General features: G+C 42.5%; 1 protein-coding gene across 2 annotated transcripts in view; it reads right to left on the bottom strand.

Annotated features, from left to right (window-relative positions):
• LOC120314609 (cytosolic phospholipase A2 gamma-like) overlaps positions 1 to 16,077 on the bottom strand; it is a 33,253-nt gene extending 17,176 nt beyond the window's left edge. The window contains exons 1-5 of one of the 2 annotated variants that reach the window (XM_039357870.1): positions 15,823 to 16,077; positions 15,081 to 15,197; positions 11,258 to 11,400; positions 1,034 to 1,232; positions 593 to 701 (exon numbers count right to left, since the gene is read on the bottom strand). In XM_039357870.1, the coding sequence (XP_039213804.1) occupies positions 593 to 701; positions 1,034 to 1,232; positions 11,258 to 11,400; positions 15,081 to 15,197; positions 15,823 to 15,846 (592 nt within the window). In that variant the 5' untranslated portion in view covers positions 15,847 to 16,077. The remainder of the gene's footprint in view (positions 1 to 592; positions 702 to 1,033; positions 1,233 to 11,257; positions 11,401 to 15,080; positions 15,198 to 15,822) is intronic. The other variant, XM_039357872.1, reaches the window with a different exon arrangement.
• Positions 16,078 to 16,423: the final 346 nt, after the last annotated feature.

Raw genomic sequence — 16,423 nt, 5'->3', positions numbered from 1 at the left:
CCTGGACTTTACCCAAGTCTACACAGGCCAAGACTTTGATTAAGATTAAGAATAAGATTAGAACCATGATTTATTGTAGATTTGCCTATTCTTATCATGGCATCTGGATACAGACTATTAACTCCCCATTTTTTTAAACAGAATTTACTGTAGAAATACATGGGATACAGAAGAAATTAAATTTAATTTGCAGCATGTACAGTGGCTCTGATCCAACAGTGTCACCGTGTGTTTATAACTATTTTTTTCCAGATGTCCACAGAAGAACTGGAAATGTCATTCAGTTAGTCACTTTGTTGTGGCTAAGATATTGCCAGTGGAAAAGTTCAACCACAAAATTATTATTGTAGAAGTTTGCTGCACTATGTGAGGCATAAATCACTAATATATTTCTGATCCCTAATAAGTGTAATAGTATTATTTGCAAATGTCTCATTTAGAAGCTTCGAACAATTGTTTTTTAGAATTTTTTAACATTAGTGGTAGCAAAAAAAAGAGGAACAGTTATTTCTAAATCAAGTAAGAACTTGTGATTTGAACAGTTTTCATCTGCTAAACAGCAAAATCTGCATATATAGACAAGCATACTTACCTACATTTTGATTCTCATAAGTTTGCTTGTTCACAGCTGCATAGATAGGATAAGGGTTTTTTCCACTCTCACAGATTCCAGCACGTTCAGATAATTTTTCTTCCTCCAACTGAAATAAATTTATTTTCATTTAATTACTTTTTTTTCTTTTCACTGTTCATTATTGTATTTAAGGGAGATACAGTATTACCTTGACTCTTGACATGCAGGGAGATATGAGTGTCCTATTTTTAAATGATATCCATTACATTATATGTAATGCATTGTACTATACTTATTATACTACATTATATTTTTCATGAATATGATTTCATGAATATGACCAGCATGAGTGTGAATTCCTAGGGCATCAGGCGAGATCATCCAGTGGGACCCAGAGTCAGAAAAGGCTATTCATTTGTTTTAACTATCAAATAAATCTGAATATTGTTTTTCACCTACCTTATTTAGCATTTTATGCACAAGAAAATAGGACCAGAAATCAGTGAGAGAGTAACATTCATCTTCTGTAGCCTCTAGAACAGCTTTCATTGCTTTATTAAAATCCCATTGGCCTTGGATAAGATTTTCAAACTGACATTTACTCAGATTCTCTATTTCTTCTGACCAATCTTCATTTTTGTATAGGGCTGGTAAGCACCTTTGAAAAGAACAGGCCAAATGTCTTTAGAATAATGGAAAAGTGCATGGAAGTCACTCTCAAAGAGTTTATTTTATTTTAACAGCTAATGCTGTAAAATAAGGAGTCTGAAATCTGATTTTCATTCTGATAAGAACAAAAACTACATTCATGTAAGAATAAAACTCTCAAAATTCTAAATATTAGAGAAAACAGAGTTTGCTAACTCTTTAGTGGTAACTGTATGTGAAATTCTCTACTTATATAGAAAATTGGAATGCAAATATGACTTTCAAGAAGGCTTTAAAATAATGATGTAACGGGCTTTTAACATTGTATATTTGTTGAATACATGCTTACATATGAATGCTAAACAATCCTTTATGCATTTAATGAAGCTGTATCCCCCCCCAAAAAAATTCATGCTATAAAAATATGTCAATTACTATGATATGTTGCTGTCTAATTATTTGCAAGCCACATTATTAGGAGGTCAGAATACCTTAAACTTTTATTTTAATCAGCAGACATGAATACAAAAATAAAAGGAAGGCAGAATCAGTATGAAGAACCTGATGAAGAATCAGGTTCTTCTATTTAACACCAGCTATTGTAGTATAAGAGAAGAAGAAGAAGAAGAAGAAGAAGAAGAAGAAGAAGAAGAAGAAGAAGAAGAAGAAGAAGAAGAAGAAGAAGAAGAAGAAGAAGAAGAAGAAGAAGAAGAAGAATAAGAAGAAGAAGAAGAAGAAGAAGAAGAAGAAGAAGAAGAAGAAGAAGAAGAAGAAGAAGAAGAAGAAGAAGAAGAAGAAGAAGAAGAAGAAGAAGAAGAAGAAGAAGTAGTTGGAAGGGACCTTGGAGGTCATCTAATTCAACCCCCTGCTCAGGCAGGAAAACCTATACCATTCTGGACAAATGGCTGTCCAGTCTCTTCTTAAAAACTTCCAGTGTTGGAGCATTCACCGCTTCTGGAGGCAGGTTGTTCCACTAGTTAATTATTCTAACTGTCAGGAAGTTTCTCCTTAGTTCTAGGTTGCTTCTCTCCTTGATTAGTTTCCATCCGTTGCTTCTTGTCCTGCCTTCAGGGGCTTTAAAAAATAGCTTTACTCCCTCTTCTTTGTGGCAGTGCCTGAGATATTGGAACACTGCTATCATATCCCCCTTGTCCTTCTCTTCATTAAATTAGACATACCCAATTCCAGCAGCCATTCCTTATATGCTTTAGCCTCCAGTCCCCTAATCATTTTTGTGCTCTTCTCTGTACTCTTTCTAGAGTCTCAACATCTTTTTTACATTGCGGTGACCAAAACTGGATGCAGTATTCCAAGTGGGGCCTTACCAAGGCATTGTAAAGTGGTATTAACACTTCACGTGATCTTGATTCTACACCTCTGTTAATCAAGCCTAGCACTGTGTTGGCTGTTTTGGCAACTGCAGCACACTGTTGGCTCATATTTAAGTGATTGTCCACTAGGACACCGAGGTCCCTCTCACAGTTACTACTATTGAGCAAGGTACCCCCTATGCTATACCTGTATATTTGGTTTTTCTTGCCTAAATATAGAACCTTGCTTTTTTCATTTTGTTAGATAGTGCCCAGTGTTCAAGTCTGTCCAGATCCTTCTGTATCTTAATCCTATTTTCTGGAGTGATGGCTATTCCTGCCAGCTTGGTACCATCTGCAAATTTAATGAGTTCCCCATCTATCCCCTCTTCCAAATCGTTAATGAAGATGTTGAAGAGCACTGGGCCCAGAACAGAGCCCTGGGGCACCCCACTGCACACCTCCCTCTATGTAAATGTGGTTCCATTGAGGACCACATGCTGAGTATGGCCGGTCAACCAGCTATGGATCCATCTGGTGGTGATGCTGTCTAACCCACATTTTTCTATCTTGTCAAGTAGTAGGTTATGATCTACTTTATCAAATGTCTTACTGAAGTCCAAGTAAATTATATCCACAGCATTCCTCTGATCCACTAATTTTGTCACTTGGTCAAAGAATGCAATAAGATTTCTCTGGCATGATCTGTTTTTGACAAACCCCTTTTGCCTTTTAGTAATGATTTTGTTTGCCTCTAGGTGTTTGCTGATTCGTTGTTTGATGATCTTTTCCAGAATCTTCCCAAGTATTGAGGTCAGGCTGATAGGTCTATAATTTCCTAGGTCCATTTTTTTGCCTTTTTTGAAGATGGAAACTACATCAGCTCTTTTCCAGTCCTCCGGTAGTTCCCCAATGCTCCAGGATCTTTGAAAAATATAGTTCAGTGGTTCTGAGATCACATCTGCCAGTTCCTTGAGAACCTTGGTGTTATGTCCTGAGCCTGTGAAAGCAGGCTCGGGGCATTGCAACGGTCCCGGGCAGGTGCAAGCTGCCCAGGACCAGACTGGCTGTCGCCAGCACTCGCGTGCATGTGCGAGTGCAAGCGCGCCAAATGTTGCAGTTTGGCCCGGGAATCGCCTATAAAAAGGGCAGGGAGGTTTGGGCATTGTCGGCGTCTTGTAACTAGTATGCTGAACAGAAATAAAGAGGGTCCTGAGAACTACAACTGCTTCTTGTGTCATTGCCATTTCGCGAAGGACTTAACACTGGCGACAAAGGTGGGATTATCTTACATCGACCGAAGACAGGTGTAAGCTTACCCTAGAGTCCTGAGCAGTAGGAATGGCGTCAACTCAGCAGCTGCCCGCCAATCCAGCGAACATCGGGAGTAAGCTGGCTGATAGACCCTTCCTTTTCTATAAAAATGGCAAAAGTTGGAAGACTTTCAGAATTCGACATCTTGTATCCGGAAAGATGGGAGTCCTACGTAGCCAGGGTGGAAAACTATCTTAAAGTCAATCAAGTAAGAGAAGATAGTTTAAAAGCCGCCACCCTGCTGTGCGTTTGAGGTCAAGACGCATTCGAAATCGCTGAAAACATAGCAGCACCTGTACCTCTAGAATCTGTTAACTACACAGATCTCAAAAAACTACTAAAGGAACACTTCCAGCCCAGGTTGTCCGTCATCGCTTAGCGCTACACCTTCGAACAGAGGGATCAGCGACCCAGAGAATCAGCCAAAGAATACATTGCTGCACTGAGAAAAGCCGCTAAACACTGTGAGTTCAAGGATCTAGAAGAACGGCTGAGAGACAGATTTCTATGCGGACTGAGGCATAGAGAATTGCAGCAGAGGCTTTTCGCTAAAGAAGACTTATCATTCCAAGATGCCTTGAGAGAGGTTACTGCAGAAGAGGCAGCGGGCGGAGCCATCAAGAACATGAGGCCAATCAGAAGCACTCCAGAAGCTGTGTCCGTGCACCAGGAAGGAGTCCAAAGGAACCCAGAGGAGGATCCTGACGATGAAGTAGACCGTCTCTACCCCACGAAAGAAGGGAAACAGAAGGAAAGCTCTTAAGCTCTCCCCAAGTGCCTCGGTTGTGGAGGTCGCCACAAGAGGACCGACTGCAGATTCCGCTCCGCTATCTGTAGGGCATGGGGAAAACAGGGACACATTGCAGCTGTGTGTCTGGGCCGTCCGAAGGTACAACCTCAGGAAGAATTGCGCCTGAAAGGTACCAGGGTCCCCAGCCAAAACAGGGTGGGTTTCTGTGCTTCGCGAAGAAGCATTTATAGGACAGGCACACACAAGCCCATCAAGAAAAAGCTGTCACTTAAAGTGAATCTACAAGGGGTTCCATTGGCTATGGAACTGGATACGGGGTCTGCACTTTCAATCATTTCCATGCACACGTTTAGGAAGATTTGTTCTGGCAGCGGATTTCAGGCCAAGCTGAGGCCTTCCGACATTGTGTTAAAAGACTTTCAAAACTCCAGAGTGTGTGTTAAGAGGGAGGCCACCCTTAACGTACAGTATAAGGATTTTGAAGGTCCACTAGATGTAATAGTAGTAGGGGGTGAGCGAACGAGTCTCATAGGACTCGATTGGTTTGAGGCCTTGGGAATACATGTCACAGGGCTCAATAGCTTGCAAACAGTAGACCTACAAGAACTCTGCAAAGAATTTGCAGATGTTTTCAGCCCACAGCTGGGCATGTACAAAGGACCCCCTGTGTCACTGAAATTAGGCCCCACTGTCACCCCTATTAGAATTAAAGCAAGAAGGGTTCCTTTTGCCTTGAAAGATAAAATTGACACTGAGTTGGACAAATTGATTCAGCAAGGAGTTTTAGAACCTGTCGACTCCAGTCCTTGGGAGACCCCCATTGTCACGCCTCTTAAGGCTAATGGGGACATTCGCATCTGTGCTGATTACAAATGCACTCTAAATAAGGCATTGCAGCAACATGCCTATCCTGTCCCCGTGGTCAGTCATATTCTGGCCTCCCTCAAGGGGAGGCGTGTTTTTGCAAAGCTTGACCTAGCTCAGGTGTATCAACAGTTGCCTGTTGATGATGATGCTGCTGTAGCTCAAACCATTGTGACCCACAGGGGGGCATTCAAGGTAAAGAGGTTACAATTTGGAGTAAATGTTGGTCCTGGAATTTTCCAAAGCATAATGGAAAACGCACTATGGGGTATACCAGGGGTTTGCCCCTATTTTGATGATGTCTTAATTGCTGGAGACTCTACACACAACTTAGCTGAGAGATTAAGGGCTGTCCTGCTGAGGTTCAGGAAAATGGGCCTCAAACTTAAGAAGGACAAATGTAAAATTGGGGTGCCTTCTACAGATTTTCTGGGATTCAAAATTGTTGCTACCGGGATTCATGCTGAATCCAAATTGAAAGCTATTATGCATGCTCCTAGGCCAAAGTCAAAGGCCGAACTACAGGCCTTTCTGGGCCTTCTGAACTTTTACAACTCCTTCCTTCCAAACAAGGCTAGTGTAGCCGAGCCTCTTCATAGGCTCCTGGACAAACAGGCAGTGTGGCAGTGGTCACAAAAACACGAAGCAAGTTTCAATGAGGTTAAGGCCTTACTCACTGCTAACAGTGTGCTTGCACATTTCAATGAATCCCTTCCTGTGTGCATCGCTTGTGATGCTTCTCCTTATGGGGTGGGAGCTGTACTAAGCCACCTCAGACCGGATGGAACTCAGGTTCCTGTTGCATATTACTCCAGAACCTTGTCTTCAGCAGAGCGAAATTATGCTCAAATTGACAGGGAGGCTTTAGCTGTTGTTGCTGGAATCAAAAAGTTCCATGATTTCCTATATGGCAGGCATTTTACGGTCTTCACTGACCATAAGCCTTTGTTGGGGTTGTTTACCACACATAAACAAACTCCCCAAATCATCTCCCCCAGAATGCTGAGATGGTCTATCTTCCTGTCTGCCTATGATTTTTCCTTATTTCACAAACCTGGGAAAGAAATGGGCCATGCTGATGGCCTCAGTAGATTACCCCTGCCAGTAATAGAGGCTGACCCTGCACCAACAATCAATATCCTCTCCATTCAGGCCTTGCCTGAGTCCCCTTTAGATGCCAGGGATGTGGCCGCTGAATCAGCCACAGATCTCACACTTTCTCGTGTCCTATCTTGGGTTTTATCTGGATGGCCAGAGAGCTGTCCAGGCACTGAGTTTCAGAGTTTCTGGTCCAAAAGGAACGAGTTATCCACCTTCCAGGGATGTCTGCTTTGGGGGAACAGAGTTGTCATTCCTACCTCAATGAGGACTAGGGTCTTAGGTTCCCTCCACGAGGTCATCCTGGCATTGTACGTATGAAGGCGCTTGCGCGCAGCCATTTGTGGTGGCCTGGGTTAGACAGAGACATTGAAGCTAAGGTGGCCTGGGTTAGACAGAGACATTGAAGCTAAGGTGCATGCATGCCACCTTTGTCAACGCTCGCGCCCTGATATGCCCCAAGCTCCTATACATAGATGGGAGGAAACACAGTCTCCATGGTCTAGGATGCACATTGACTATGCTGGGCCCTTTCAGGGTCAATTCTTCTTGGTCCTAGTTGATAGCCATTCAAAATGGCTTGAGATTGTACCTGTCTCTTCAACCACCACTACAAAGACTATTCAAGTACTGAGGGGGATTTTTGCTGCACACGGGCTTCCAGATGTCCTCGTATCTGACAATGGCCCTCAATTCATTTCTTCCGAATTCCAAGCTTTCTTACAGGCCAACATGATTCATCATGCCACCTCTCCACCAACGGTATGGCTGAATGCATGGTTCACATCACCAAGGACGCCTTGAAGAAAATTACCTATGGAGACTGGCATCACAGGTTGGCTGACCTCCTCCTTTCTTATCGCACTACACCTTCCACTTCTACCGGGAGGAGCCCAGCTGAACTTCGTTGGGGGCGCAAACTGACTACCAAGCTTGACCGGTTGCACCCGGACAGACTACCTTCCACAATCACACACCCCAGGGCACCTAGACAACTGCTTGTGGGTGCCCCGGTTTGGACTCGTAACTACAGGCCTGGTCATTCATGGGTCCCTGCTACTGTGTCCAGGGTCACAGGTCCTTTGTCCTATGAGGTTTCCCTGGATGACGGATGTGTCCTGCGATGACACATCGACCAGCTCCACACTAGACGGGACCTTCCCACTGAGACTCCTGATTCTTTTCCAGGGGGGAGGGGGACCCCTTTGGGCAAAGGGAAGAGTGTGGGCTGCTGCCTATCATTAACGAGGGAACTACAGACAGCTCATTCCGAGATTCCGTGAGTGCTCCAAACAGGAATTCATGGAGCCCAACTAGAACTCAGGCACCAGTGCCTACTCCAGCCAGGGAGTTACCCCGGGGGCATAATCACTACTCACCTGCATCACTCAGTACTCCAGTCAGGGAGGATATCCGGGAGCGTCCAAACAACCCACACCCTGCAAGAGAGCTGGCATACATTCCGTCTAGTTGGCCCAACACTGCCCCTGTCCCTAGAAGGGGGCAAGCACACAGGGAGGTGGTCGAGGAACCGAATCCCGACTACAACACCTCTGGCATTATTCAGGGGACAACTGAGTTTTGGGACAGTACTGAACCCCCAGCAAGCCCGGGTACAGAACGGGAACACAGGGAAAGACAACCTCTTGACAGGTCTAGGACAGACCTGGGAGGTTCTACAGAGTTGCCCAATAGTGACAGTCACTTAAGAGGGCCAGAGAGTCTGCAGCCAGGCAGGACAACCAGGTCAAACAGAGGAAGAAGCCCTGGCCTGACGAGCCCGGTGGGCAAGCAAGCAGGCCAGGCATTGGAGCACAGTCCTTGGGGATCACCAGGGCCTAGGAAGGGGGACAAGCATACATCACCCCTCAGTCAAGGGGTACTTGGAAGGTACCCAGAAGTCAGGAGGTCACAGAGAGCTAAAAGATCTCCTAAGTATTTAGAAGATTTTGTAACCCTACTGGCAAAACAGAGTTAACAGAGAGTATGCCTGTACACATAGGAAATAGAATACTGGGAAACAATAGAAGCAAAAGGGATAACTGGTACAAAGCTAGTATGGGTACCACACTCGTATTGGGTTGTATATTATTATTTGTATGATCATAGTCTTAGCCGGGGGGGAAGGGTGTTATGTCCTGAGCCTGTGAAAACAGGCTCGGGGCATTGCAACGGTCCCGTGCAGGTGCAAGCTTCCAGGGACCAGACTGGCTGTCGCCAGCACTCGCGCACATGCGCAAGTGCAAGCGCGCCAAATGTTGCAGTTTGGCCCGGGAATCGCCTATAAAAAGGGCAGGGAGATTTGGGCGTTGTCGGCGTCTTGTAACCAGTATGCTGAACAGAAATAAAGAGGTTCCTGAGAACTACAACTGCTTCTCGTATCATTGCCATTTCACGAAGGACTTAACACTTGGGATGTAATCCACCTGGTCCTGGTGATTTGAACTCGTCTAGGCTGGACAAGTGCTCACTTATCATTTTCTTGCCTATCTTAACTTGTGTTTCTATTCTGTTTTTTATGGCACTATTTTTGATAGGTTGGTTTGTTTTTTTCCCTTTGTGTAAAGACAGATGCAAAAAATGAGTTAAATAGTTCTGTTTTCTCCCTGTTGCTTGTCACCTTCTTGCCACTTTCACCCACTAATGGGCCAATCATTTCCTTCACTTTTTTCTTGTTTTGGTTGCAAGCCTTGGTTCATTTTGAGCCTTAGCTTTCCTCATTTCATCTTTGCAGGCTCGGACTATTTGCTGATATTCTGACTTAGTTATGTGCCCCTCTTTCCACTTTCTATCCTTTTTATCTTTCAGTTTGTCAGAGTGTTCTTTATGCAGCCATGCTGGTTTCTTTAGAGAGCTGTTATTTTTCCTCTTTGTTGGTATTGTGCTAGACTGGCCTTTTATTATCTCATTTTCCAAAATTTCCCAAGCTTCTTGAGTTGTTTTCCCCTTGAGGATTCTCATCCATGGAATCCTTCCCAAGCCCTCTCTAAGTTTATTGAAATTAGCTCTCTTGAAGTCCAAGACTTTAGTTTGACTGTGTTCTATTGCTTGTGCTTCCATAATGTTGAATTCCAATATTGCATGATCACTTTCTCCCAAGGTTTCTATGGCTTCAATACCTTCTATCATTTCATCTCTGTTAGTGAGAATTAGATCCAAAATGGCTAATCCCCTAGTTCCCTTCTCTACTTTTTGGGAGACAAAGTTGTCTGCTAGGTTTGCCAGGAACCTGTTTGGTGCAGAGTTTGTCTCCCAGTTGATGTCAGGGTAGTTAAAGTCCCCCATTACTATTGTGATGTGCTTTCTACATACCTTAGTTAGCTTACTAGAAAAAAGTTCATCTATTTCCTCTGTTTGGTTGGGTGGCCTGTAGTATACACCTATGGCAATGTCATTTTTTCCCCATTTTATATTGACCCAAATGCATTCAAGACAGTTTTCACCATTGTTGTGCTCTATTTCTGTAAAGATGTAGTTATTTCTTATATAGAGAGCGACTCCACCTCCTCTTTTATTTGGTCTGTTTCTTTTAAATAATTTAAATTCCTCTAGCTCTGTGTTCTATGTGTGGGTTTCATCCCACCATGTTTCCATAATGGCAACAATATCATATCTTCTCTCATTAACCTGAATTTCTAGTTCACCCTGTTTACTGTTCATACTCTGTGCATTGGTGTATAAACATTTGAGTCCTTTGTGGGTGGCCCTGTGTTTACTTTCATAGGGGCTCTTCAGAGGTTCTTTTGTTTTAATGAAGGTAATTTCAATGTGAAATGACACTGCCTTCTGTTTCTTGTCTCTAGACAAACAAAATTAGTGTGAAATTACAAGAATAGTTCCAATTTATTTTTAGAAGAGAGACAGAAAAATATGGGGACAGATTGATATTGTTAATTGAAGAGCCAGTGTATATTCAGTTAATTTAAATCGGCTTCTAAAGGTTTCAACATTCTAGGTTTATACATTTTGCTAACATCTAGTATACTTCAGCATTACGTGTTAATAAAAAAACACAATTAGCTGGATTCCTACACTAATCTAAACCATAAACAATTATTGATAAATCATTTTCACTAGTTTCATATAATAGTCTGTGTCACAACCAACAAATCTATATTCTGAGTTAATGTAAAAGGTTTTCTTTCTTCATCTTCAATTCTTGGACAAGTCCCTCCAGTTTTCTTAGAAAGATTTTTCAGAAATTGTTTACCACTGCCTTCTTTCTAGGGCTGAGAGAGAGAAAGAGAGAGAAACTAGCCCAGAGTCACTTAGCTCAGTATTTCCCAATCTTTCTGGCTTTGTGGACTGGCAGGGGGGAGGAGAACAGGGGCCATGTGAGTGGCCAGCAAGCTCACACAGTTGTACAGCTCCATTTGCACAAGTGGTGGTCAAATGAAGTGTGTGCACATATGCTCCCCTGCTGCTCACCCACTGCTTTACACAAATGGGGATGCCACTCTGGCAAATAGAGCACATGCACATATGCTCACTGCTTGCCCTGCTGCTTGGGCAAGTGTGGATTAGCACACACATGCTCACCCACAGCTTCCATGACTCAGTTCTGAACAGCTCAAGGCCCAGGTGTTGGGGAGCCCTGACTTAGCTGGTTTTGTGTGTAAGTCAGCACTAGAACTTACACTCTCCTAATTTCAAGCCTGATGCCTTAATTATTACACAAAAATGGTAACATAGACTTACCAGGTAGAACCCGACACCCCACCCAAGTACATGACACAGTCCAAAAGATTATAGTTCCTCAGCTCTACTAGAGTGCCATACAGTGCAATCATAGCCCTCATAGCTCCTCCTGCTCCTAGGACAGCAATATTGGGGATGTTCTCCTAATGGGATCAACAAGGGAAGATAAAGATCATGACTCCTATGAATTAAGTACAATTCCTTATTATTATTTCATGGAACCATCCATCCAATTTATTGGATAAAAGAATACTACAGGTTTGCTCTTGCCTTCTACCTAGATTTTTTTTAAAATAATCATCTGATTCTTTAGTACTCTTTTATCAATACTGTTCTGTCCAAATCTCTTTAGTTTTCAAAATCAAACAAGGTCAGCAAGGGGTTATAACTTGCTGAGATTCTTATATTTAAGAATATAAGAAGGCATTTAATAGGGTTGTACTTGAAACTTGTTTAACAATGATTCAGAAAAAATACTTCATAATAAGCATGAGCATAAATGCAGCACTTTTTTACTATTTATTAAAGCAGCTCATTTTTTTTTCAGGATACTGTAAGACACAAAAAGGAGAAGAAAAAATATGGCTATTTTAAGAACTGCATTACATTTGAGATGACTTCTTAAATCAGCTTCCTCTTTTTTCAGGCTCATGTGGAAGCTTGAAAAAAAGTTGAATTTTTTAAAATAAACAACAGAGAAATAAATTACTTGTTCAAGGCACTTCTTCTGGACCATTTTCAGTGCTTCATAAAGCTAGCATTCAATAAATATCTTCTGTATATTCAAATCTTTTTTAAAAATAGTATTATCATTCAAGTAGGTTGCATACTTTGATATTTGCATAATTTATTTTTAAAACTATTTAACAACAAACATAGCTTATTATATAGTATTTTTAGTAGTGCATAACTGACATTTTTGCCTGCAATTAATATATGACCCCCAATGAAATATAGCAATAAAGCAATGCCTGAATTTCAAGGAAATAATTTGCAAATTTGAACTTTAAGAATGCAGCTGTATTACCCTTCCAAAGGAATGTATCATAAATTAACATCTAGTTTCATCATACTTCTCGCTTTGGAAACTCTCACCCTCTCCCATCATTTCTCTTAATTAAAGAGGGAAATATTTCTTTAGTTGCCATATCTCTGCAATTAATGAAGGTAACTCTTATTTCCCAGAAAATTATTATCCTGCCTCTCAGATTTTCTTTTTCTTTTAATCATTCAACTGCCTTATGACAAGTTCAATAGATGCAGGCAAATTTCTACACCTTGACCCAAGAATCAAAGATTTTTCTTACAATCCCTCTTTTATTACTTTCCCTTGCTCTCTATATTTTATTGTTTTTTATTGTTTATTGCCAGATAAATTGCAGATGCTTCATTAAAGTACAGGCATTCTTCAATGCGTCTGCAGAATCTCTGCAGATGCTTGATTAAAGTACAGGCGTTCTTATCTGCAGAATCTCGCCCCGCCGCCCTGTTTAAGGTGACCCGTTCCCTACTTAATGTTCAGGAAGCTGGGGAGCCCTTACAGGGTAGAGCAGAGGAATTTGTGCAATTCCTATCAGACAAAATCGCTCGGATTCGGACAGACCTAGACTCCAATTGGGCAGGACCTTCTGAGATGACTGGGGCAGGTCTTAGCTCAGTTTTATGGGATGAATTTGAGTCTGTGACTGCTGAGGATGTTGACAGAGTGGTGGGAGCAATGAGCGCCTCCACTTGTTTATTGGACCCGTGTCCTTCCTGGTTGGTCTCGGCTGCCAAGGAGGTGACACGAAGCTGGCTCCAGGTGTTGATCAACGCTTCGTTGAGGGAGGGGTCTTTCCCGCAATCCCTGAAGGAGGCAGTTGTGAGGCCCCTGCTCAAGAAGCCTATCCTGGACCCGGCTGATTTAAATAACTTCCACCCAGTCTCCAATCTCCCCTTTGTGGAGAAGGTTGTAGAGAGAGTGGTGGCGCTCCAGCTCCGATGGTCTCTGGATGAAGCGGATTATCTAGACCCTTTTCAATCTGGCTTCAGGCTCGGCTTCAGCACAGAAACCACTTTGGTCGCGCTGATGGATGATCTCTGGCAGGCCCGAGACAGGGGTTATTCCTCTGTCTTGGTGCTACTTGACCTCTCAGCGGCTTTTGATACCATCGATCATGGTATCCTTTTGCGATGACTCGAAGGGGTGGGAGTGGGAGGCACCGTTTTACGGTGGTTCTCCTCCTACCTCTCTGGCCGGTCGCAATCGGTATTGGTGGGAGGGCAGAGGTCAACCCCAAGGCCCCTTGAATGCGGCATGCCACAGGGGTCGGTCCTCTCTCCCCTCCTATTTAACATTTATATGAAGCCGCTGGGTGAGATCATCAGACAGCATGGGGTGAGGTTTCATCAGTATGCTGATGATACCCAGTTATATATCTCCTCCCCGAGCTCTCTCAGTGAAGCGGCCGATGTGATGGGCCGTTGCCTCGAAGCCGTGAGGGTCTGGATGGGGGTTAACAGACTCAGGCTCAATCCTGACAAGACCGAGTGGCTTTGGATGTTGCCTCCCAAGGATCATGTCGACTGTCCAGTGTTGACTCTTGTGGGGGAAAATATACCCCCTTCGGAGCGGGTTCGCAACTTGGGTGTCCTCCTTGATCCACAGCTGAATTTGGAACATCAAATGATGGCTGTGCCTGGGAGGACCTTTGCACAAGTTCGCCTGTTGTACCAGTTGCGACCCTACCTGGACCGGGAGGCTCTCCTTACAGTCACTCACGCCCTTGTCACCTCACATCTGGACTACTGCAACGCGCTCTACATGGGGCTACCTTTGAAAAGTATTCGGAGACTACAGTTGGTCCAGAATGCAGCCGTGCGAGTGATAGTGGGTGCTCCTCGATACACCCACGTTACACCTATCCTCCGTGAGCTGCACTGGTTTCCTATTGGTCTTCAGGTCCAATTCAAGCTGTTGGTCATTACCTTTAAAGCCCTATAAGGCTCAGGGCCAGGCTATTTGCGAGACCGCCTGCTACCTCATATTTCCCTACGTCCTGTTAGATCCCACAGGCTGGGCCTCCTTCAGGCCCCGTCGGCCAAGCAGTGCCATTTGGCGGGGACGCAGAGGAGGGCCTTCTCTGTGATGGCGCCCATGCTTTGGAACCTGCTCCCCCCGGAGATTAGGACCGCTCCCACCCTGTTGGTCTTCCGTAAGCTACTTAAGACCTGGCTTTTCCGGCAGGCCTGGGATTTATAAAACCTGACCCCTGGATGACTGTCTTTGCATTGTTTGTTTTGTTATGTTTTATGTGTTTTTTATTGTTAGCCGCCCAGAGTCCTTCGGGAGTGGGGCGGCTTATAAATTTTAAAAATAAATAAAATAAATAAATCCCCCTGGTAAGAGGAAATGAAGGAAAAAATCAAAACCTGGGGAAGTTTATGTGAGAAATAGACAAAGCTGATCATGACTACCATATCTGAGCTGAAAATCTCTGGATGACCATGAGATAGGAGTAAAGAAAGCAGTACCTCTCTCTGGTTTCCTACCATCATGTAGATTTTTTTCAACCTGTATGTCTATGGTTGTCTAGGAGATATATTTAACACTTTAAACACTGCCATAAACCTGGAAAAAGGTAATTCTGGAAATATTTTAATATCAATTAAATGTGGCTTTCAAAGAGCTGGGAAATGGGATGGTAGTGACATAGAAAGTCTTTTAAATTAAACAATTGCTTAAATTTTGACTTCATTAGATAAAACATCTTCAGAGACTTTGTAGCATTTATCATGGTTTGCTACTAGTCTCTCTCAGGTAGACATATTAATGAAAACCTACCATATCACACTGCATCCCAAGCTTAGCAAGAGCTTTTTCCACCTTTTTCTTCCGAGCACTTATAGCTACTTCTTCACCCTCTGAGAGAGATTTTGAAATTCGTACTTCGATTTTTCCCTACCAAATACACATACACAAGAAAGACACGAAAATATATTCAACTTTACTAGCAAGTTTGACAACAAGGGGAATTAATACCACATTTTGACTCTCAGGCAAACTGATTAACTGGAATCATTGCTGTAGAGATGATGTTCCCTCAGTCTACACATAAAATTCTTTCAAATAACATTGTATTAAAGCCTCAGTTGTTCAGACTGGATGCCATACTTTTTATTTAGACTCCCCAACACCAAACACAATTAACAGTTTATTCTTTCCAAAGCAATTCAGACAAGAGACTCATGTACATCAATTTACATCATTTGTATAAATGTATATTTTGTTTTTAGGTCATTTTCATTAATTTGTCTACAAATTATATAAATGCAAATAATGTGAATTACATCAAAGACAGAAATTTAGATTTAACAAATGTCCCTTCCCTTTAATGCTCCATTACATTAAACTTTTGCAATATTGGAAAGGAAGGAAATGTCTGCATTCATTAGTACTACTTTACTGCATCTTGTAGACAAACCTTAGTGATTTCATCTTAATGTGCAACGTTATTTTTTTAAATAAAATGTACAGCTGTATTTTTAATTTTACTGATGTGTGAAAATAGAGGCAGTCACTTTACCTTTCCAGCCACATTTGTTTCCATTTTGTATTCCAGGCTTTTTTGGGTCAATATAGGGAACACGGAGTCAATAGTAACTTTTCTCTGAATATTCAGATTTTATAAATTCTGGCAAGCAAAAAAAAATTCTTCTGTTTACAGAAGGACCACAATGTTTTGTTTCATGAAATGGTAAGTTACAGCTCTCCTGGAAGCAGACAGTGCTGAATATTGCCCCAGAATAGTCTGGAACCTGCTGATAAGTAATATGATCCCTTCAACAGTTCTTCTTTGTGCTCCTCTTGGCTTTCTAACTGCTGATGACTCATTCTATTCCACAAGAGGTCAGTTAATGTGGCATTTACAAGGAAACTAAGGCATAGAGAAGACAGGGCTAGTTTTAAAAAGTTAAGAGTAGTTTATTTGGTTGATATATTCACAGGGAATAAAATTAATTGTGCTAATAACCCCCCCCCCATCTCTCTTTTATTTTTCTGTGAAGCTTCAGATTTGGGGAAATAAAGGACTCTTGGATGGATGCTTATTTTTAAAACAAGGTGGTTGAGTATTTTTCTGTCTTGAAAGAACCCTTCCACTGTTTGATTGATAACTTTGTTGCCTC

Source organism: Crotalus tigris, unplaced genomic scaffold, assembly GCF_016545835.1.
Source record: "Crotalus tigris isolate CLP2741 ecotype Arizona unplaced genomic scaffold, ASM1654583v1 scf7180000018954.1625260, whole genome shotgun sequence".
Lineage (NCBI taxonomy): Eukaryota > Metazoa > Chordata > Lepidosauria > Squamata > Viperidae > Crotalus > Crotalus tigris.
Note: the sequence above shows the minus strand (reverse complement) of the source record. Positions and strands in the feature narration are given on the sequence as shown.